The sequence below is a fragment of the Trachurus trachurus genome, assembly GCF_905171665.1.
Source record: "Trachurus trachurus genome assembly, chromosome: 14".
Taxonomy (NCBI): Eukaryota; Metazoa; Chordata; class Actinopteri; order Carangiformes; family Carangidae; genus Trachurus; species Trachurus trachurus.
In genome coordinates, this window is record NC_139903.1 from 25,639,606 (window position 1) to 25,661,875 (window position 22,270).

The following is a 22,270-nucleotide window of genomic DNA, read 5'->3' on the forward strand; positions in this document are numbered from 1 at the left end:
CTACCATTAGTTTACACAAAAAAAATGTAAATAAATCTGTCAAGCTACCTGTCTAACTGTCCATTAAATACACACAGGAGTTCACTATATCACCACTCCATCCCACCATTCTTGCACCACACAGCTTTGGTCGTTCTGTTTGCACCAGAGGGATTAGCAGCAGGGAGGCCAGAGAGGAGATGAGATGGAGATTATGACAGAGATAATGGTGTTTGGATTTAGAGTCACTCGGAGGAGGCAGCGGGAATTCAAAGCTACAACTTTAATCACAGGTGAGCCATGTGCTCTCTGATCTGATTTAAGAGAATGCCACAGGTTCACAACAGAGCAACTGACAGCAATGAAAACAACAACTCTTGTGAGCAACAAAAGCAAAACAAGAGCAGTTTCTTTGCTCTATCTTGAATAGAGTGTGAGTAGAGAGTAAGAGAGTGAGTCTCTGTCTCTAGTCCAGTCAATAACAGACTCTCATACATATTTAATCATCATCTGTTAAAGAAGCACTTCATATTATTGACTGTCCACAAAGAGGTGAGACCCCATTATCTCTATGGTAAATATTCTCAATATTAAATCCATTAGGTTACATACATTCCCTCATATCTTCAGGAAAGCCCTAGTGCTGTTATTTGATATATGGCCATTATAACAGAATTAGATCTACTGCAGAAGAAGACCTGGAGGTGAACCAAATAGGAGGCAGCATGATTACAAAGAAAGAAATGAAAAGGAAAGAAAAAAAAGAAATTCTACTACACACACATGTTTTCAGTATTGTTTTTAGGGTCCGGGCAGCGCAGCTGACAGGACACTATTGTATTCCTAGGAATTCTTCTTCTTCTTCTTCTTCTTCTTCTTCTTCTTCTTCTTCTTTCTTTCTTTCTTCTTCCAAGGAAGTCATACTTCCCATGGGCGAAAACTCACCAAACTTTGCACAAAGGTTCAGTCCCATGCCAGATTCACTCAACTCCAAGGACATGTGCCCCCCCCCTCCTAGGGGGGGCACAATAAGCGTTTAAATTTAAAAACTTTAAAAATTCCTACCAAACCAACGGTAGATGCTACAGTGTTGAAACTTCACCACAATGTAGCCTCAATACTGTTGAAACTTTTGTCCACTTAAACTTATTACAAATTATGAAGTCCATCACTCTGTTTTTTTCAATAACTGTAAAACTTTTAAAATGTATCTCCTCCCACAATTTTTGCTCAATTGACACCAAACTTGCTACAGAGCATCTCCAGACCATCCTCCACAAAACTTGTTTCTCGGATTTTTGATTAAGCAAAAATTGAGCCTACAGTGCATGAAAACGTTTGACTGCAAACAGTACTGTAAACATATACCATCAAATTCTTGATAAATACATTTTCAATCTTCCTGGAAAAAAAATGACAATATTCTGGAGTCATGGTTGATGAAGTTTGGCAAATATCAGAATTTTAACTCAAAAACTGAATTTTTGAGAACATTTTGAATTCTGCTCTCATGGGAACAACTGCAGTCAATGTGAGAGTGGAATTTATAAACATCAGATTTTCTCTTATGAAGCAAAACACTTATCATTAAAAACAAATCACCAACATTTCCATGCTGTCAAGATGCAATTTATGTATTATCAGATTTTTGTTTAGATGACTGAATTATTGACATTTTGACCATTTCATCACAACAGCTGCCCGGGCACTGGCTCACCTGAGTGGATAAATGAAGCTACACAGCAGGTCTCACCACCAGCTAATTAGCTCAGCGAGTTAGGAGCTGGTTCTTGGTGTCAGAGATTGTGAGTTCGAGACCCAGCAAGGGTGATGATGATGATGATGACAGATCAAAATGTCACATGTCCTTAAGCTGTTTTGCTGTCTAAATGCAATTTATGTATTAACAGATTTTTGTTTAGATAATAGAATTTCTGACTTTCTGAAATCTGCCTTGACAACAGCTGCCTGGGCACTGACTCCCTGAGTGGATAAATGAAGCTACACAGCAGGTCTCACTACCAGCCAATTAGCTCAGCGAGTTAGGAGCTGGTTCTTGGTGTCAGAGGTTGTGAGTTCGAGACCCAGCAAGGGTGATGGTGATGATGACAGATCAAAATGTCAGTTGACCTCAATATGAAACACAAGACAATTGTCCTAATGGTGGCATCACAGCAAGCCTCTAAATTAAAAAAAAAAAACAAATAGCTGGGACTGGTCCATGCGCGAAGGCTCCTAACATCTTAGACTCATAGTAGATGTTTGACAAATATCATTATTTTACCTCAAAAACTGATTTTTCTTTTTACTGTGGTTTCAAATCTGCCTACACGACAGTGAATGGCTTACTCAATTTGTGAAGCCACTGTTGAACTGCCACTTGTCAATTAGCTCAGTGCGATAGACAATGGTCTTTGGTTCCCGAGGTTGTGGGTTCAATCCTCAACTGATGCAAATTGAACATTATAAGGTCAACTGTCTTGTCTTCCTATTCTCCTGTTTGTTGCTCAGAATTGCCTAAATTTGCCCAAAAGTAGCCCGGACCCGACCCATTGCTGCGCAGCAGCTATAATTTGTAGTTCTAACTCCCCAGACCTATATTTAGTATCCTACTCATATTGGACAGTCTTGTGCAGAAAATCATTCTTTTACAGTTTATTATTATTTTTTTTTAAATGCAACCTGAGGTTTATGAAATACAGTAGCCTAGGCTATGTTTGGTTTCAAGAGGTCAATGGCAAATAATTGACCTCTTGAGCAAAGAGCAATAGCAAATAAATAAATAGGACTTTTGGGCCTTTTTGCACAATAATAAAAAAAAAGAAACTGCAACTGCATGAATGTCCTTTATCAAAATCAAGGACTATTTAATCAGTATCAAAAGTATTGCTTTATCAGCGACTGCTTGGAGATTTGCAGTGAGCCTTTTTCATTATAGGAGCAGGAGAAATGTTAGACTTTTACATCTATGTAGGCTAATGTAGCCTTCACAAAGACTGGGTATTTACCATGGATGTATTATAGGTATTTACCAAGTATTTACAGCCAGTGTTTGACAGACACTACATTTTGTAACATGTCGCCATCTAGTGGTGCCCATAACCAAAATAAAAATAATAGGCTACCTCATCCATTATAACATGTCTACGTTTGACACAGAGGTCTGTGATTGAATGCTTTCAATACGTTTCAATACCACGACGTTTCTTTCGTTTCTAATAACAAATACTGTATAAAAATTGTATACATTTTAATGAATCACGTGACATTCATCATGGTCAGTGGCTTCTATCTATCAATTTGAACCGCACATTCGCAGCAGACTGGCAACCCTATATCGAGTGAAAAAGACGTAAATATGCCAGAATTAAAATACAGAAGCCATATGTGTGTCGGTCAGCTTGTTTACACAGCTGCTGTATAGACATTACCGGGCATGATTTATCGTGTGAATTTACTAAAATGTTGTGTCGAATCTGCCGGGCGGCGACGCAGTCAGTGAAGCAAGATGGCGGTCCCTACGAAGCAGTGAGTAGCAAACATGCTAATGCAATAATGGTAGTTTGTGATCGATAATTAGCAATTGTTTTATTTGGTTGAGGTTTTGGTCATACTTATGACAAATAAGTTATTTTTTGCTGTTGCTGTCGATGTGTTATCGCTCTGACTTACGTGTATCCATATGCTATTAGGAGCATTGCTACTTGTGTAGCTAGTGAACGAGAGGGTCAGTTATTGTATACTGTAACAAACTGTATTTTGTTTTTCACATATCTATCAAGTTTTTCATTTCGTCGACTATATTTCCTTTCTTTATTTGCATCGCCAATAACAGACTGTAGCTAAGACAATACAAAACTGACAATACTGTGGAGACAATAAAATCCTTTTAACTGTGTTACGTTGCTCATTTAAAATTCAACTGAGAAACGCACACATTTGTATCTCTAATTGACCCACTAGTATATTAACAGTCCCAGTTCTTTGTAGCATGAAGTCCTCCAATTGTTGGAAACGTGTTCCTCTGCTTTTCTGGTCCATGTTGACATCATATAATTTCCCTGGTGCACATCCATACCATCAATATGCACCTCCTTTTCCCAAAGTGTTGTTGCCGTATTCTGATCCTGTGTGGAGGCTCTGACATGGTTATTGAAACCAGTTTAGACCAACTTTCTCTTTTAGTTATGTCTTGAACTTTCTGATATGTGAGATGCATTTGCCCCAGTAGAGATGTCACTTTTCTGCTGCATTTTTCTGCTACATGTACTTGTGCACGACAGGGTTTAAAGAAGTCATGTTTTCTGACTGTCAACAGGTACGGGCTGATCTTGTCACAGAAGAAAGGGGCGTTAAAGACAGGAGTGCTACAGAAAACCTCCGTGTTTGGGGATGATTCTGATGATGAGGTGGGTAAACTTAAATCAATCATTCACCAATCACTGCGTGTAATTCAGAAAAGGAATGTATAATGTATCATTTGGCATTTAAACATACTTCTGATGTGTCTTGTTATCTCTTTTTTTGCAGACGACAGTTGGGGAGAGCCTGCAGCGGGAGGCTATCAAAAAGAAGATGATGAAGCAGGTGAGAAGAAAAAATATGCACATTTATGCAACTTGAGTCTTTTCTCTTTTATTTACATTTCTCTGGTCTTTGTTTTAAGACTCGTTTGGAGATGCAGAAGGCGCTGGAAGAGGACAGCACTGTATATGACTACGATGGTGTCTATGATGACATCCAAAAACAGAGAGATGAGAGCAACAAAAAAGTTCTGGGAGGCGCTGACAAGAGGGTAATCTCACTTTGTTGAATGCTTCAACAGCTGCATTTTTCATTACCAATCTTTCAGAATAATATAATGGTTTGATAAACTGTCCATAAAGAGTTTGTGGTAGTCACCATGCACTGTGGTATATGCCGCTTAACTTAACTTTTTCTCTTGTCTGTTTCTCTTGATAATAGCCAAAGTATATCCATCAGTTATTGAGAGCAGTGGAGGACCGAAAGAAAGAGCAAGAACGTCGAGAGGAGAGGAAGATCCAGAAGGAGAGAGAGGCGGAGGGAGAGAAGTTTGCTGACAAAGAGGCTTACGTTACCTCTGCCTACAAGCAGAAACTGCTGGAGCAGAAGGAGGAGCAGGAGAGAGAGCGGAGAGAGGCAGAGATGGAAGGTTAGACTGATACTTTACAACTATTTTTAGGCTGCTGGCAGTCAAGCGACACTGTGAGACTTTGAACTCAAGATGTTTCAAACATCATATGTAGTTTAATTGGATTTGTCCGAAGTTGCTTCTTTTTCTCCTGCTAAAAATTACTTATGATCTGATTTTTTTTATAGAAATTTAAAAAAAAGTTCAGGAAGATCTAATAGATTTTGTTATAGATAGATAGATAGATAGATAGATAGATAGATAGATAGATAGATAGATAGATAGAAGAACATGTGGGTCATGACTTGGAGAAGTTGTGGATATAGGCCACTTTCTGTGAAACAGTGTAAATTCAATTGTGTGTGTTTTTTTTTAGCTGCTTTGGACGTGAAGAAACAAAAAGACTTGAGCGGCTTTTATCGACACCTGCTGAATCAGACCGTAGGAGAGGAGGAGATACCCGATCGATCAGCAAACAAGTCAGTCACAGTTCTACAGTAACCACAACAAGCACACATACTTGTAACAACGTATCCAAGCCTTTAATCTAATCTCTCTGTTCCTACACCCACAGAAGTCAAATCCCAAAGGTTCCTAAAGACACAGAGAGGACTTCTCCTGTTCCCTCACCAACGTCGCAAGACAATATCCCAAGTTCGTGCAGCGACAGCGAGGAAGGGCACGAGCAGAAGACCGGGTTTAGTAAGCCTGGGGCAGGGTCTTCACACTCAAAACGCCAGTACAGACAGAGGTCACCTTCATCTGGGAGCGGAGAAGAGAAGGAGAAGGAAAGAGCGAAGGAGAGAGACAGACATAAGAGGAGTCACAGAGATGTAGACCGAGACAGAGAGAGAGACAGAGACAGACACAGGACGAGGGAAAGGGATGACAGATACGGAGGAAGAAGAGACGACAGAGACAGAAGGAAAGACAGGGACAGAGGCAGAGAAGATGACAGAGCTCGAGGCCGGAGGGACTCGGAGAAAGACAGCAGGCATGGAAAGAGGGAGAGGAGCCCGAGAGATAGAGAGAGAGAGAAAAATGGGGAAAGAGAGAAGAGGAGGAGTCAAGTTGAAGATGAGCGGAAGGAAAAAGATTTGGAACAAGAGAAGGACAAGAGGAAGGAACCAGAGAAGGAGGAGAGGGCAGTGAAGAGGGAAGAAAAAGACCCAGAGAGGAAGGAAGAAGTCGGAGAACAGGGAAAGCAGAAAGAAGAAGGCAGCAATGAGAATGAAGAAGCGGAGGAGAAGGTGAACAAGTTTGCAAAGCGCTGCACTGATCACACTGTGAGCTCAGCCAGAGAGAGGTACATGGCCCGACAGATGGCGCGCTCAGCCTGTAAGAGCTACATCGAGAAGGAGGAGGACTAAAAGCAAACACCTCTCAACTGCACACATCTTCCATCTTCAATTAAGAGGATAAAACTAATGTTATTTTATAATTTCCCTTTTTTCCTTCAACAAATCCCATTAAAAACTTTAAGATTTCCACCCTCCACTTCTTCTTCTTGATCTTCCTTTCAAGGCTCAATAAATCGTCTGCAACGACTTGTCACTGTAGTTTCTCAGCAAAGGTTCCAGGAGTAAATGTATGCATGTGTAGGAGACGATAATTTCACCCATGGATTAATACACATAGGTATTTACAGCTAGTAGAACAAATGTATGTTAAACTGACTCAAGATCAGCCACTGTGCCCATGTTAATGTCCTGAAAGGAGGCGTCGCCCAGTGTGGTTCTTTGGTGGGTTTTCAAAAGCCATGGACGATAAGGAATAAGCAATATTAGGCTTTAGCCACAGACAGTCCTTGTTAGCGGGATTCACTGATTGTTGGGTTAAGGTGTTTTATGAGATTTGATGTGAATAAGAAAACTAATGAAGCTTGCCAACCTTGACCTTTGGTGACCAGAGAGAGAGAGAAATTAGTGATGTATGTTTTTTTGTTTTGTTTTGTTGGACTTGAATTGGTGGATTATCCATTTACTATTATTGTGAAATAAAATTATTGACTTGTCAATATGGACAAAGAGCCTTTTGTACCATCACATACAGCACTGAGCATATATCAATAATATATAATATATAGGAAATGGTGTGCTTTGCCTAGTTGGGAAGGTATATCTGTGGAAAGATGTGTGAAATAGTGATGTGTCGCCACTTATATTAAGGTTTTGTACCTTTCTCTTTTAGTCAGTGATGAGTTATTAAAATCATTCCATCCTGGTCCACAGTTTCTTCTGTTCTGTTGCTTCCTGTCTGTTTTACATTCATGTGCCATTTGATTTTAAACAGGAACAACAATAATGATTTCAACTCAACTTAGAGGGTAACAACGTTTATTTAACAAGGATCATTTGATCACAGAAACGTGTTACAGGTTTTATGCAGGAGGAACATCAGCTCCAATATAATCAATGTTGGTTACAGGTTTTATGCAGGAGAGACATCAGCGATGTTAGATTGCAGGAATCATCTCCCGTGTCTCTTCTAGTTGTACAGGGACATGTTGGACCACTGAAGAAAAAGAAGAAAGGCATTGTTAGTACTATTAATGATCTTGACTGATTTCTGCACAGAGTGGGCAGCACACTACACTAGTGGAATGTAATAAAGTAAAATGTAGGCTACTTACTATTACATTTCACCGGCATAGCTATAGGTATATCCTGCCCTCAATACTCAAATACTGGACTTTTTCATACTTCACTAAACCTCAGACTGAAATGTCATTTTTACATTTTATCTTTTATACTTTATTGATACTGCAGTATACCGTAATTACTTTAACATTAGTAGATGGGCCCCTTTTAAATGTCTGGGCCCCTTTTAAAAGCTCTTGAGCTTCTCAGGGTGTCCCATTTCACATATGAAATTACAAATATTTTAATGATTTTAATACCTTTTCTATATATGTGAATAAAGATGATGATGATGAGATGACATGGATATTTCTGCATTATTTCATTTCTGTGAATATTGGATATCTTAGATTTATAGACTTGCCTCATCCCAGGTCAGGTGGATCACTCCATCGGATGATCTTTCCTTGAAAGTACCTGTAAAAGAAAACAAACAACAGATGATGTATTTGACTTTGCCCTGGCACTGTTTGGGCGCTGATTTCTCAAAATGATGTGTGGTTTAGACAGTGATGTCACTGAGCGTTGCCATGGCACTCACCTGAAGACTTTTCCAGGCGCAACATGAGAGTAATGAACTCCTCCATGGAGGTGGAGGAATAGCCGGTGTAGCGGAACATCATCACCCGCACCAAGCTGTTGCTCACATTAATCCCTGGTACAAACACAAGAAAAAGTGATGGTTGTCTACATCAGTGGTTCTCAAACCTTTTTACATCAAGGACCCCTAAACTGACACAAATTAGACCGGGCAAATTACACTGATGAAAAGTGTTACCTGCGGACTGAATTGCCCTTGTGACTTCATAGTCAGACAGAGATCCATTCTTGTTCAAGTCAGCACGATTGAAGATTTTCTGCAAAAAACATGAAGCTACCTTTAGAAACTAAGAGCAGTTATTTTTGTTTTTTTCATTATTAACCATGAGGGAAATAAGATGAAACACATATTTTCTCATCATGACCACGTTGGCTGTGTTACCTTAAATTCATTGATCTTCTTCCAGAGAGCAGAGAATTCAGTGAAGGTCATCCTCAGGTTTCTGTCTGTCTGTGGTGCAGGTTAGGGACCTTACATCAACATGTGATGACAAACAATTTCACTGCGGACAAGGGACTAGGGTTTTAATTTGACTGTAGCATGACAATGATTGGGAGAGTAGAGTAAAACACTTGTTTACTCAAGGATACATCCACTGAAGCGATCATGCTCCTGCAGGTATCAAGTCCAAAGCCGTAGCGGCTTCCTGTGAATCGGAGGGAATGCATTTGAGTCACATGAAATGGAAGAAGAAGTTGAATGTTGAGCTCATGTGATGTGAATCCACTCACCATGAGGGAAGTTGTTCTTGAGGAGCTTCTGCAGCTGGTAGGCACTCAGCTCGCCGTTCTGACAACAGATACAGACACAACAACTGTGATCAACTGGTGTCAGAGAGAGAGAAGAAAAGGATGAGTGGAGAGACAGAGGGAAGACACCACACCTGATCGGCGTAGCGGTTGAACAGGGCACGGGCGGGATCCGTGTCATTGTCTTCACCCGTGGGGATCTTAAAGAAAACAAAAGGTTTCTGATCGTCACCAACATTGTTCCCACAAGTTAACGGACCAGACTCAAAGCCACACTTTTATTTCATACCGAGGGGAGGACCCGTGACTCCTCCTCCTTGTGATCATCATCATCGTCATGATCGTGATCATGATCATGATCGTCATCTTCATCGTGTCCATCGTGGGGGCTGGATGCAGAAAGGAACATGGTAAACAACAGACCCAAGCCTAACACAACAACCGTACCTGTCTGTTATAACTCTTTTTCATTGAATCGACCTTCATACTGTTGAATCCAACACTGATTCAAAATGCTCATTTTAGTGTGAATGTGTGATAGTATCAGTATCTTAATCAGTCCCCCTGTTCAGGAATATAAATCTCCATTGGATCAAATCTTTACCTGATCTTGACGTCAGACTTGGTGTAGACGCTGAGGACAAACTCTCCAGACATGTAAGGCTTCATGGTGGAGGGGACGATCACATACTCTCCAGGCTCCAGACTGTGCATCTCAATCAGATCCCTCTGGTAGGAGTACATCTGTGTTGTTTTCATTGGCCCATTTCTTCTGAAGAAGTCTCTACCCAGTTTTCCCGCTGGGGTCTGGAAGCACAACAAACCTTGTTTAATGGCATAAAATTGTTTCTTCACTATCAAATTGCTTTGTTCAAGTGATGTGTTTTGTGTTCACAGCTGGAGATGATGCTTGTTCTTACCCCTGGTGGAACCTGTTGGAGGTGAAATATGAAGAGGAATGTCATTATAAAGTTTTCAAATCAGTCAAAACATTTCACAGGATTAATTCTTAATCTTTATCTTGTTACATCATTTCCATACTTGCATTTCGTATTATCAAGTCTGGGTGCATACCTTAACGACACTAAGTCCAATTGGGTGGGAGCGTCTCTCCTTGCGTTTCTCCCCCCGCTGAGGTTTCTGCATCAGAGAAAGCAGGATGTTTTTGTCTTCCTTCTCCTCCTTGTTGATGATTTTCACCTGGATGCGATACTGAGGATTGGTGGCAAAGGTAGCTGCAGGTAAAGAGAAACATCAAAAATGCAGATGAGAGTAGTGCTTTTTTTGTTTCTCTAGGAGAAGTTAAAAAACAGACAACTTGTCCTGAACTGGACTCACAGTTAGAGTAACTGCCTCCTGCAGTGCTCCCTGACACCCAGCTGCCATCATAACCCATGCACTGCCACTGGCACTTGACGTCGCCATCAATGAAGTTGGGGTTCTCGCAGCAGATGGACACCATGTTGAAATAGTGGCAGAAGTCCTCCAACTCCATCCTGAGAGACAAAGTTGAGCACAATGAGAGAAGCACAAGGGGAAGGCCAGATTGGGAATGAAACCCCAGCCAGAAATGCTATGTGGGGTCCATATGGGCTGCAATGGGCTTTATGCACAGCTCCACTACTTCCTGAAATAAGCCAGCTTCTTTATTTCCTATCTTACATTATTGGACCAACTGATTAATCCAGGTGTGCCTGACCATTGTTTTGAGGTCAGACACACCTGAATTAATCAGTTGGTCCAATAATGTAAGGCAGGAAATAAAGAAGCTGGCTTATTTCAGGAAGTAGTGGAGCTGTGCATAAAGCCCATTGTGGGCTGGGCCCCATATGTGGCTTGCACCCAAGGATCCCTATATGGCCTATATGGATCCTGGGTGCAAGCCACATATGGGGCCCACAAGTGGAGCCGATAAGGACCCCACGTAGCATTGCTGGCTGGACTGCACTCTGCACCAAAGACACTCAACATGACACATAGTTGGTTTAAATGTACTCTCTGTAGTTTATGATCGCTTGAGTGGTGTGGAGCAGTGTCTTTTCACACCAAGTGTGTGAAACACTCACTGTGTTTATTTTCAAGAAAACATTACGATACTTTAAATCCATCTTATTTACCAGAACTCTCCATCATCACGATCGGCAAACTTTTCCCGATCCTCCTGTCTCGCTCCATTCCACATATCTGACCTGAGCACAATAAGAAAAATAAATTGATGGATTCCACGTATTAAAACTACCGTAAACATATTTATTCCACAATAATATAACCTGTCATGAGTTGTAGTGCAAAGCAAGTTTGTTTTTTCATATTATGCACAGTTGGTTTGACATGTGATCGGCTTACTTGTCACTCCACTTCCCGTTCCACTCTGTTTTACCCCAGGGGTTCATTACTCGCACCAGCTGCTTTTTGGAGCCGTAATACTCCACCTGAAGATAAAATGATCAGTTGACAATTGAAGTGAAACCTTCCTAACACAGGCAATACCAAATGAATACTGACAGCATCTCAGCAGCAAAGCATGAGCTGTGTACATCAGCACACTTCCTACCTCAGTGACAGCTGTGACAGAGTAGGCATGTGCATCCACCAACCCGGTGTTGGCCACAGTGTTCACAATGCGACCCTGAAATGAACAAGACCACAAATCAGTTCGATGTTCTTCTTTCTTCTTTAATTTTCTTCTTGAATTTGTTTCTTACCCCTTTAGGAGCCGTCCCACAGCAAATCATGGACCGGCAGCCAGTGCCTCTGTTCATCTGCTGCCACAGCTCTTCATCGTGTCCATAAGTGTGGGAGTCTCCTAGTTCATAAGTCATGTGCACACCTCCACTGAAATCCTTGCAGGCCTCTGACGGCAGTCCAGCACTCATGTCTGCGTATGAACCACACACCCTGAGGGACACAGACAAAAAGAAAGAGACATCATCATCATTTGGCATCTGGACTCTGGAATTTGTGCCACAGCTGTGAACATCTGCACCCTTTAGGGTGACTTGGTACGTACTTGGCGTATGCTTTCTCCAGCAGAGGAACCCAGAACTCGTTTCCTTGATTGCAGTGCACAGACAGCAACTTGCCATTCAGAGTTGGCAGGCTGTCGTCAATGACAACTTCCACCCACTTGCCAAACCTCCAGAACTGTCATAGACAGAGCAGGTGAGAGTTACAAGTTTGTTGATGAATGCAGTGCACTGATAAACTCACATCTGCATGCATCATTATATCTTTACCCTGAAGTGAAAGATTCCTGCATATTTCTTGAAGGACTGGTCCATGGGAACAACCTGAGCCATCAGATGTTTCTGGAACGTCAGAGCAGAAATTGCAGCCAGAAACCAGCAGTTACCTGGCGAAGGGGAAAGTAGAAAAGGTTTTTCAAGCATTGCTAACTATAGTTCAGATCTTCCATCTACACAGCTTGTTCATCTTTTTGTGGCCTTCAACTGAACCCCCAGAAATCCTTGCTTACCCACAAAGCCTTGACCAAAGTCAAAGCGTGAGGTTCCATCCTGGCAGAAAGTTGGCTCATCGCTGTTGTTCTGTTTCTTCAAGAGGTCCTGGACAGACAATGGAGGAAATGTAAGTGAGCATATTGAAACATATACATGGAAAAATGCAAACTTTAGAATTCAATAATCTCTCTTCTGCATGAACATGAGCTGTTAAATTGTATTTGAAAGTATTTTACCGCTGGACGAAGCCACTCCACTTCATCTTCCTGCCAGCCGGCCAGACCCAGATCCCCCAGAGTACGCAGGTTAGGAGGGAAGGTGCGGTCCACAAAGAGGCTCCTTCTGCTGAGGTAGCTGTCCTTCAGCTGAGCAAAGTCTTGGTGGTTGAACTTGGCAGGGTTGGAGGAGCTCCCCTCGCTGCCATCCGGGTAGCGCAAGTTGATGATGGAGGTGCATTCAGACATCTTGATGAGAGGGTTTGTGAAGACTCTGAGACACAAGGACAAAGACAAGATTAAGAGACTTCTAAATGTGAAGTGAAAAATGCAGTGTTCCTCAAAGGTGAGTGGAGATAGTTACCAAGAGACGGCTGTAACGAACTGCTGCAAGAGGAGTCACTTGGAGTGGCCAAGTCTGGTCTGTGCAGTGGACCGTCCCTCACTTATATACACATTGTGTTACATAAGACTGGAGTTGGACCCACCCCCAGTAAAGAGAAGACACAAACAATGATGAAATGCTGAGAGAGTTTTGGACAAGAAAACCAGTTTTCCAGAGTAAATCTCCCCCTCCTGTCATCTCAGCTCTGTTTGGCATGACAGACATTTTCTGTCTGCTCAAGGCAAAAAAGAAAAAAAGAAGGTGGTATGTTGACATGTGGTTAATAACCAGAGGTGACTACTGATGCTGCAGTCCACAATAATATAATTCCCATCATTTGTTCATCTTTGTGCTTTTTCTTTAATGTTGAGACTGTGTTTGTGTCCACTGTTACAATAAAGGGAAGAAATTTCATTGTACTAAATCACAATAATGATGCTGTCAGGCCATCATCGTAAATAAGAACTCATTCTTAATTATTCTGCCTGGTTAAATAAAGGTTAAATAATAAAAAAAAATCTATCGTGAGCCTTAAATGTAAATTGATACTTTCAGTTCTTCTTCTGACATAAGTATGTAAACTTGAATGAGTGTTTTTTTCATGTTTAATGTCACTGAAGTGAACATGACTGTTTTTTTTGTTTTACAAAGTTAAACATACACATAGAAATTAAGATAATCTGCAGTTAGAAAATATACATATTTTAATTTAAAGCAACATCTCCATTTTCTAATCGTTCATTATTATTTCTAAACATAGAAGGAGACTCCTGTTAAGAAGATGAACATCTTTCTATATGAAGAAAAAAGAAACTGAGATTTGGTGATCAATGTCATGCTATAGGCTACTACTTGACTTTTCTGGTTTGGTGTTTTTAAAACCCCTCCAGCAAGTTGCTTGTTAAAGGGGATTTGACAAGTATTTAGAAAATTGCTGCTTGCTCCACAACAATGGTGGAATTAGTGAAATTTGCCCATGGCAAAATTTTCTTCTGCAAACTGTCACGCACATGCAAAAAGAAAGGAATGAACAACAATGAAGTAATAGGATATATATTTTAGATTTTGTTAAGTGACCATGTGACCTGTTTAAAGATGGTGTTTGCTATGACATGATAGCGATATATTGTCTACTACTGGGAATCTACATGCTATAAAATCAGTACTAACTACAGTTACACAACAGTAGGATAATAAAAAACTCTTTATTTCATCTTTTTATTATAACATACTAAACTAAAAATTGTCTTCTTTCACTGCTGCACTCATTTTGATTCTGTAATGTCCACAGCTGTTGTCCACACATGGCTCTCACAAAATACTGTTTTGGTGGAGAAATAAAACAAATGTAACCAGACCAAAAGAAGACCCAGTTCAAGATTAAGAAAATCGACAACGCCACTCCGGGACTTCCACCCAAAGGATGCACTTATCACTGTACAAGACGGATTACTCTAGGCAGACATTGAGGAGTTTGCACTAACATAGGTAAGTCCACAATTGAGCTCAGGGATGTGGTTTACACAAACAGTAATTGATTCATTTTACAATAGTGGAATAAACCTCATTTCCAAGGATTACAGAAACTATTAATTTTCACAAATCAATACAATGATTAAAAAGGTTAAACAGGTATGAATCACTTGGCATTGATACTTTTGTCTGATGTAGTTCTATCATTCAGCCAGAGGAGGGAACTCAACAACCAGGATGGCAACAGGAATATCATTAAGTCCTCTTCTTCTCTTACACAACTGGCTGAGCCTACTTGTATGAAGCATTTGATTATACACTAACCACAAAAAGTTAGGGATATTCGACTTGAGGGTGACATTTATGGAAAATGTAAAAAGTTCATGCTACAGTGATATTGTATCATGAAAGTGGGGCATTTAAGTAGAAGTACAGAACGGTCATTTCCTCATCTCAAACAATTTATTGATACAAAATCTAACAACAGTGGTGGGTATACCAAACCACACCAACAAAAAATGTCAGGGTCTCAATAACTGGTCATGTGGCCAAAGGACATCCACTTGTCTTTCTCCTCCAGTCTCTCTGTGACACATAAGCTCAGTGGACACTTCCCTCTGACAACATCCCATCTAAAGCCAAGACATGTCCAGGTCCTGTTGATGGATTGTTGGGTGTTGTCTTGGTCTCATGATGTCAGAATGTGAACAGCACAATGAAGAGGACTGTTTCAATAAAACTGTCACTGAACAAGAACATTTATTGCTGATTCATGGTTCAGACTTGTTGTGATTATTGAGGTTAATCACCTTGTTAGAGAACAGCATGTTATGCTATAAATACTGAAACACTAAACAGTTGGACATGTGCATTTAAAGGTTTAAAGAATGTCAAATTAAGTAAAAATTGTGTTTTTAACTTGGTTTTGATCTATTCATCATTATTAGCATATTGCTAGGCACTGCAAAAAGCTGGTTGAGAAACGGTACTTTCATCTCAGCCTATGTATGCACATACGTTTGGAAGAAATGACAGTGTTGAAGTTGAAGTAAAACCACATATCAAGGATTTTTTTTAACCAAGCCTATTTTTTTTAGGCCTTTTCTCAAAAATTGCTATCCATAATAAAATGAGTAGGCTATATCTCTGCAACCACAAGGTCTATTTGAATACTTTTGGTGTCATAGTAAAGGGAAAAAAATGAGAAATTGCGGAGATGTGTAAATTTCAGTATATGTGTTACTGGTGAAGAGTAAATGAAGATGACACACAGAAAAAAAAAAGAATTAATATTCGCCTAAAAAATCATATTTTTGATGAGTGTCCTTTAGAATAATGCTATCCAAGCTCAAACCCTCTATAAAATCATTGTACAACATATGAACATTGTCTCTGCAGTGGTTGATTCTGATTAATTGAAGCAGGACAAAATTATTGCGATTTTACTACATAATATTCAGGCGAGCTTTCCAAAATGTCCATTTTTGGCACAGCTTGGAACCACCTGCCACTATAAACCATTGTTTAATATTTATTTTCATACAATTTGCATAAACTAACTGAAAAAGAATACATTGGGACTAAATAAGAACTCCTTTCCAGGCCCTCTGTGTCCCTCTGTTAACCCTGACCTGCTTATTCAGGTGCTGTTATGACTGACTATCTGTGCAGCGGATTGGTTGATTCGAGTGATTGACAGCTCATTCGAACCGTCAGAGCCAATAGAATGAAGCTACACCCACGTTGATGTGATTGGCAGCACTGGCAGCCATGAGCCAATCAGAATCAGCAGAATCCACGTAACGTGGCGTTGTGTGAGCTCGTGAAGGTTCCCCCGGATCCTAAGCCCGTCGGTCGCGGCCTGACCGATTTAGATGACACCGGTCAAAGTTCAACTGGAAATATTGTGGATTTACCCATAAAACAAACTTTTCACGGCAAAACAGCAAAGGTAAGAGGAAACGTACAACCATGTTTTGGCCAAGCATTGTATGTGTTTGCTCGTTGTTGGCTTCTCTCTCTGCCTTGGGCGGCACGGTGGCACAGTGGTCAGCACTGTTGCCTCACAGCAAGAAGGTCCTGGGTTCGAATCCCCGGCCGCCCAGGTCCTTTCTGTGTGGAGTTTGCATGTTCTCCCCGTGTCTGCGTGGGTTTCCTCCGGGTGCTCCGGTTTCCCCCACCACTAAAAACATGTCGGCTAGGTTAATCCTCCAGTCAGTGCCCCTGACCAAAGGCACTGGCTCATAATCTGGAGTTGGTCCCCGGGCGCTGCACCGCGGCTGCCCACTGCTCCTCAGGGATGGGTTAAATGCAGAGAAAGAATTTCACTGTACTAGCTGTATATGTGACAAATAAAGTACCTTTACCTTTACCTTTACCTACCTTTGCTGCTGTGTAGCTTCTGTATTAGCCGCGGTTGTAATCCCTGCAAACATGTCCAGTTGGGGCCCACGTGGGCCTCACTTGGGCTAGTTAGCTGGGCATGGGCTCAGAGTGGGCTTTGTTGTTGGGATATATTTTAACAACAGCCACTGGGCTATATGTCTACTTTTTATATGAAATTTAATATTGAGCAATTATGGCTATGCCATAGCAATTTAATAGTGGTCTTAGGAACCACTATGAATTAGCCTACAACTTTCAACAACTTTCCCAACAAAATGCTCAATATTCAAACCCTAAAGCAGAGCTGATCCGCGATTTATTTTTTCCAAACACGCCCACGATTTGAAATTGAATTGAAACAGCAGCGAGCAGAGCAAGCGGCAGTTAAAAAAAAAAAAAAAAGCAAGCTGCAGTTGGGAGGGAGGACAGCAATCAACAGGCGTGAGCAGTGGCTCATGAAGAGTGAGAAACATTCAAAGTAAGTACTTTATTTAAAAGAAATACTTGATATGAAAGTTTCAGTATGTTTTTCTCTTTCATGGGCTCTCATTAAAGTTATCTTTTGAATTAGAGACGATTTAGCATTGCTAGCATTAGCGTTAGCATAAAGTGTTAGCGTTAGCATAACGTGCTACAGTTTCTTACTGAACAAACTACACACATCATGAATCCAGTTTCAGTGGCATAATGGCTCTGTTTCTGTTCGGACTGCATGACTGTGAAAGTGTTAGCCTACTTAGCGCAAACATTTTCAAGCACCAACTAGCATACAAACTGTCATCATTAATGTAGCCTGTACACATTAGCTTTACCATGAATGAAACTGTGTGTCTGCCCTCATCGGGAAGTGTCAAAGTTAATTTTAGCACAGCTCAGAAGCCACAGGCTGCTTAACCTTACTGAATTTTAATTATAATGTCAGTAACATGAGCTTTAATGCTACGAAAAGTGAGTTATGCTTGGTTCACAACATGCATTAATTTTAAAGTTTTTGTGCACATCTGCCTGCACAACTGCTTCTCCTGCCTGTGTTGCGTCAGCCGTGATGTAAAGGGTAGGTTAAATATACGATTTATCACAGGATGTCTGTCGGATCATTCAAGTCAGCAATATAAAGTATATTTTGTGGTCATGCCTTTACTGCAAAGATTGAAACAGTAGGTAACAACAATGTGATCTCCATATTTGATGGGATGTGAGCAGTCTGTGGTTTATGATTTGGAAGAACATTGCCATTGGAAAAGGCAGAACAATTGCACATTTGCATTGAAATTATTAATGCCAGCTGGCATTCAAATAGCAGTCATATTTATTGTTGATATTACACATTTTCTTTGGTGTTAATGTATATTTTCTTTTGTGTTAATAGCCACCACTTAGGTTTGTCCTTTAATGTAAGACAGGAAATAAAGTAGCTGGTTTAAGTTCTGGAAGTAGTGGAGCTGTGCATAAAGCCTATTATATGTTTCTGTTGATTATGCCTTCACTCCACCAGTTCTTCATGTCTCTCCTTTAGGGCTGTCACTTTTTATTCGACATTCGAATATTCGTTCGAATGTGGGGGGAAAAGTTCGTATTCGAGCAGTAATGACCTGCTCGATATGCGGGCTGCAGCAAAGATACTCTATTTACCGTCTTTGGCTGCAGTGCCCAGTGCCTGCATAGCGCCGCGGAACGTCCACCGGACGCGGAAGGGCCGCGAAGAGCCGAGAAACGGAGCCGGTTTACTTTCTGTGCCCATATTAACCGCTGGTGTGGTGTCGCGGCGTGCACCTCCGCGGTCGGCTCGCGCCGTGCAGCGTCTGGTCTATTTTGTGCCGCGAGCAATCGCGTCAAGCTGGGCAGGAAGTCAAACATGAAACAACAAGAGTATCCGGTCAATTTTCAAAATAAAACACCGCGACTGTGTGCGGCGGCGGGGGGGGGTTAATATTCGAATATATCCGAACAAATTACGGGTCATTCAATATTCGTTCGAACCTCATTTTAATAAAAACTGACAGCCCTACTCTCCTTTCTTTACACCCCATATTTAGACACCAAATTCCATCTTCAAATTGGTCGTCTCGGAGCCCCATTCAGTCTCCTCATCGTTCATCACACTTGGTGTCATCTCCATCATCTCCATATTGGTCATCACCACGCCCAGTCTCATCTCCTCATCATCGGCCATCGTCTCGTCCAGTTTCAACTCCTCATCGGTCATCGCCATCATTGCAGCCCTCCTCATCCTCGGCACACCACTCAGTCAGTCTCAAGACACTCCTGAACTCTTCAGGCCATCTTTGAGAGTGGGGCGATCAGAAGTAGAGCAGATACCTTGCTCTGGTAAGTTTCCACAATTGTTTTTCCTAAGTCCACATCAGCTTAGTGATCATTACTTCATCAATCTGCAGATCTATCACACAGAGGTGCTTCATGAAGTTTGATGTTTAGTTGTTTGTTTGAGTACCTAGTGTTTGGGCTGTGTTTGGGTCATATAAACATGGTTTTTTACACGTTGTAGCCAGGGCCAGATTAACTCTTCGCTGTACCCTGGGCAACAATATTCAAGGGCCCCATCATCACGACCCCAGGGTCACTATTTTAAATTCCAGTAATATACAGTAAATATACTCAATACTTTAATATCTAACTGTCATCAAGTGCACTTTGATGTACAAATGTGCAAATGCTCAGAACTACAAAGACACCACTATGTAGGCTACTCTTGTCAAAGCCACTCACTCACATATGATGCTATATGAAAACAAAACACATCAGCATCAGTATAATCTCGCAAAATTTACCCACTACATTAAAAGAGAGGGAAGTGTCCTTCAATTTCACAAAAAATAAATAAGCAACCACTTTCAAAGCATTCAATATTTATTTAACAACACAAATGTATTGAATTGATAGAGCCATCACAGAGGAAGTCCACAGACAAGACACTCAAAAATCTACTAGAATCAAGTAACATTTTGGTTCTGAGCTCATTTTAAACAGAAATCACCCTGTTACCTCAGAATTCAACAGGACTATCTAGTTACAGTGCAATATGAACATTTTGAAATCTGCCAGTTTTCTCTCAACAACAATAAACAATTTACAGCATTTTCATGGAGCCACCACAAGGAAAAAATAAATAAAATGCAGTATCTTCTGCTCAAATAGACATTTTGGTCCTAATCTCATTTTAACTTGTTTTAAAACAGAAAACAACCTGACTGTCACATCACAATTCAACAAGTCAGGCAAGGGTTAAACATTTTTGTGCAACATAAACATCTGGAAATCTGTCAATTTCTCTCAAACTCCGCTATCAGTTCAAGCAGTACCAAATAGTTCCCATTGTGTGCAGAGCCAAGCAGTTCGTCGTCGCCTCGAAATAGCAGTCCTCTCGCTCCCAAAAATTTAATAACAGCAACCACACATCTAAGGACTTCTTTCCAGTACTGCTGTTCCGCCTCACACTGTCAAGCAAGAGAAGCGTCCACTCTGCATGTGTGTTTAGACCGGTGCAAAAAAGAAAGCATGTTTTGTCTGTGTTCTGCACTCTTTTCGTGGTCACTAATTTATTTCCCAATCACAGAATCCACTGATAACGTTTAATGCATGCTTTTGGGATGACAGAAGTTTGCGGGCATAGCAGTAAACTGACCCGGTTGATTGCGAGTAAAGAAGCCATTCCCTTGGCACAATGTCGTTGTTTGGGAGACGGCAATGAAGCAAATTGTTGGTGAGGGAGCGTGCCCTACTCCCAAGACCGGGACTCCCTTACCGATGCAGGATACTTGGCAGCCCGCTGCAGGCCCTCGGTAGATCGCCTCTTCCCGGAGCTGCTCGGTTACGGGCCCCCACAGTGCAGGATCCCCAGGGAGTAGAGATGGTGAGGTACAGGGGCTGCTCGCAGACTCCACGAGTGGCTCAGATGGAGGTGCGACTCGAGACCCATCACCGCTTCCCTCAGCGGTCGCATTGGCAGCATGAGTTAAAAGAATCAATCAATCAATCAATCAATCAATCAATGAGTTGGGGGATCTCCGCTCTCCGGGCTGTGAACTAGGGCTGTAAACTCCTAGTCGACTGGTCGATTTATTGGTCGATACGTTCTGGCTCGACCAAAATTCTGATTGGTCGATTATTTGCCGTGTTAATTTCATCTGGAGGACCAGGGCCTTTATTTACAAAATTGCCCAGGAGACCCGGCCTTTATTGGGGCAGGCTTTTATCTGAGGGGAACTTTTACTTCTAAATCCCTCCTCATTGTTCAGTAGCTCATCTTCATCTTCCTCACGTGTTGTTCTCCTTGCTGTGTTGTCGGAGCTGGGTCTCACAGCTCGGACGCACAGCCCGCGGGAGCGCAGCGCGCGTCCTCTCAGGTGCTTGGCTGGTCGTACAGGGAGCTGCTTCTCCTGCTCTCTGCGCACCGGTCAAACACGACTCCACACACACAGGTCTGTCTCTAGCTCTGTGTGTGGATGTGTGTGTGTGTGTCTCGTGTGCAGACGCAACCGACATATATTTATAGACGGACAAGCAACAACTTAAAGAGCATATTGCAGGTTCTACTTGTTTACAAAATAAATATGTAATCTTGTGTGAAAAATACCACGTGAAAAGTTGAGTGAGGATTTAAAATGTTTTTCAAGACACAAAGGCACAAATTTAACCGAAAAAGTGAAGGTTTTGAGCACAGTGCCTAAAAACTGTCTTTTTTTCAACATCGCATCATATTACGTCACGTGAGGGAGTCGTATGCTAGCCGCTGCCATAGATTAGTGTGGGAGCAAATGGCTGTCTGTCAGAGTGGTCGTGTTATCGTGACGTGAGTCAGTGTGTTTACAGCAGGTTTGGATTGCGTTGATTTGTCATGGACATGGTAAATTATTGAGTTTGTGGTGGTTTCGCAAGCTCCAGCCTGTCACGACACCGAGTCCACCGGTTTCCTAACAGAAAAAACCGGTGCTATCTTCCGCCTGCCTGCGTGTTGTACAGCTGAAGAGACGGGGCTTCACCTCTGCGTCAGCTACGGAAAACACGAGTCTGTTGCTCACTTTACCAGAGGATTATCACTCCAGCGATCTGCCCCCCCATGCGGTGCCTTCGGTGCCGACAGCCTCATCCGGACCGCTGTGTGTCAGCAGCAGCAGCTGGTGCTGCCGCCCCCGGCAGGAGACACACGGATCAGCAGAGACTCAGCTGGACATAAACGTCAACAGCCACTCGTAAGTCTTGCTTTATTTGCTAAC

The 22,270-nt window shown here is 41.7% G+C and overlaps 2 protein-coding genes across 2 annotated transcripts; one reads left to right on the plus strand and one right to left on the minus strand.

Moving 5' to 3' along the window:
- Positions 1-3,484: 3,484 nt before the first annotated feature.
- Positions 3,485-6,626, plus strand: nsrp1 (nuclear speckle splicing regulatory protein 1). Its single transcript, XM_083986119.1, has 7 exons — positions 3,485-3,507; positions 4,298-4,388; positions 4,510-4,566; positions 4,646-4,774; positions 4,945-5,152; positions 5,508-5,610; positions 5,706-6,626. Exons 1-7 carry the CDS (start codon positions 3,488-3,490, stop codon positions 6,499-6,501), a joined length of 1,404 nt encoding a protein of 467 aa, XP_083842245.1. The 5' UTR covers positions 3,485-3,487; the 3' UTR covers positions 6,502-6,626.
- A 992-nt stretch (positions 6,627-7,618) lies between these two features.
- Positions 7,619-19,248, minus strand: LOC310996550 (calpain-2 catalytic subunit-like; the record flags this gene model as incomplete). The annotated part of the gene is made up of 22 exons (XM_083985972.1): positions 7,619-7,645; positions 8,135-8,187; positions 8,312-8,425; positions 8,549-8,627; positions 8,753-8,821; positions 8,962-9,017; positions 9,103-9,160; positions 9,255-9,320; positions 9,568-9,622; positions 9,725-9,927; positions 10,041-10,052; positions 10,195-10,355; positions 10,459-10,616; positions 11,238-11,309; positions 11,467-11,552; positions 11,675-11,749; positions 11,826-12,018; positions 12,131-12,264; positions 12,357-12,472; positions 12,596-12,683; positions 12,815-13,065; positions 19,140-19,248. The coding sequence occupies 22 exons, from the start codon at positions 19,246-19,248 to the stop codon at positions 7,619-7,621; spliced, it is 2,235 nt and encodes a 744-aa protein (XP_083842098.1).
- Between the last annotated feature and the right edge of the window lie 3,022 nt (positions 19,249-22,270).